This window comes from Pholcus phalangioides, unplaced genomic scaffold (genome assembly GCF_987345545.1).
Source record: "Pholcus phalangioides strain wild (caught in Gottingen) unplaced genomic scaffold, Ppha-v1.0 ptg000013l_1, whole genome shotgun sequence".
Taxonomy (NCBI): Eukaryota; Metazoa; Arthropoda; class Arachnida; order Araneae; family Pholcidae; genus Pholcus; species Pholcus phalangioides.
This window is the reverse complement of record NW_028301606.1, coordinates 33,823,022-33,824,733: the sequence shown is the minus strand read 5'-3', so window position 1 is coordinate 33,824,733 and position 1,712 is coordinate 33,823,022. Positions and strand designations below refer to the sequence as shown.

Here is a 1,712-nt window from a genome sequence, read left to right as displayed (position 1 = left end):
CTACTGGAAGGGAATGGGGCATTACCACGTCAATGCGAAGAATCCTATATATGACAGTGGCTGAGAGGATCATCGCATATGGTGCCCCAGCCTGGGGTATCACATTAACGGAGGAACAGGGTAGACGTCTTGATTCTATCCAACGTGGTTGCTTATTGTACATCCTCAAAGCTTACTCGACATCACCAACAAACGCCCTGCAAATCTTGGCTGGTCTGCCTCCACTAAGATATATCGTGGAGTACGAAGCTAAAATGGGGGCACTTCGGAACAAACGCAATATCCAACTAAGCCAATAAACGCCAATCCACGATGCAACTCACATCAGTCACACTCAAATCCAAAGGAAAATCACCGGATGGACGAGACACCCGGCAGAATATCCTGATGATAGACAAATGTCTGCAGATCCGACTGACACTGAACTGTTTAAAAAACCCTATTTCGACATCTATACCGATGGTTCAAAGACGGAAAATGGAGTTGCAGCAGCTTTTACTATCCTTCAGAAAGATGACATCTTCTACAGATGGTCTGGTAAATTGAATACCAATAACACAGTATTCCAAGCCGAACTTTTTGCTTTACTTATGGCTATTAAGAAAGCGGAAGAACTCCAGAAGAGAACATCTATCTTCACAGATTCACTTTCATCACTCCACTCAATCAGGGATCCCCTGTCTCAACACATCATCGCTAGGCAAATCAGAAAGGTTCTGTGTGCCAATCCTCAAATCAGTCTCAATTGGGTGAAAGCTCATGCAGGAACATATGGGAATGAACAGGCAGACCAACTTGCAAAAGCTGCGACTGCAAGAGTGACGTCTGACTTTTCGCTGCTCTTCCCTAAGTCATGGGCAAAGAACATCTTATCTGAGGAAATGATGCAGAAGTGGCAAAATCGATGGCAGACAGAACGCAAAGTTGGCAGGAAAATATATGCTCTCCTCCCCACAGCAAGATACAGATATAGGAAATGGACCAGGGAAATGGTTATATTCTTTTCCGAACATGGTCCTTTCCCAGCATATCTGGCGAGATTTCATCGACAGACTGAGAAATGCAAATGTGGCGGGGAGGGCACGGTCATCCACTACTCTACAGCCTGCCCGTTGACCAAAGACTTCCACTTACAAATCCCTGTTGCTGATACACAGTCTTGGAAGTTGAAGGTCTTCCAAAATCCTGGCAGTTATAATAAGATTAAAAATCTTATCAACTTTATGGAAAATAATCAAGAGTTATACATCTTCCCGAGACCTATGGCATATCAAGACAGAGAAGATCCCTTGGACTCTGATTCGGACTCAGACTATGTACCATAATTGCGACGTCTTTCCTAACCCCATGTGCTATAAAATATGTATAGTGATATTTTAATGAAATTTATCATTGTCAGTGATGCCAATATGTATTCTTTCCATGTTCATATATATTTTTTGTATCCAAAGTATCTACTTCAGATTCAATGTTTAATAATATCCTGTTTGAATTTTTCTACTCTGCTTTGATGGGCTGAGCGCAATTGTTGATTGAATTATTGATTGAATTTTTTTTTGATTGAATTATTGATTGAATTTTTTTTGATTGAATTATTGATTGAATTTTATTTTTGATTGAATTATTGATTGTGATTGAATTTTGATTGAATTTTATTATTACTTGCATTGTCGATTGAATTTTGATTGAATTTTATTATTACTTGCATTGTC

At 39.8% G+C, this 1,712-nt stretch overlaps 1 protein-coding gene across 1 annotated transcript; it reads left to right on the top strand.

The window, feature by feature from the left end:
- Nucleotides 1-398: 398 nt before the first annotated feature.
- On the top strand, nucleotides 399-1,325 carry LOC149078982 (uncharacterized). Its single transcript, XM_089240477.1, has one exon. It carries the CDS (start codon nucleotides 399-401, stop codon nucleotides 1,323-1,325), a length of 927 nt encoding a protein of 308 aa, XP_089096603.1.
- Nucleotides 1,326-1,712: the final 387 nt, after the last annotated feature.

What these genes read in the sequence shown, in the direction of transcription:
- LOC149078982 (XM_089240477.1), top strand. Translation starts at nt 399, where the DNA reads ATGTCTGCAGATCCGACTGACACTGAACTGTTTAAAAAACCCTATTTC.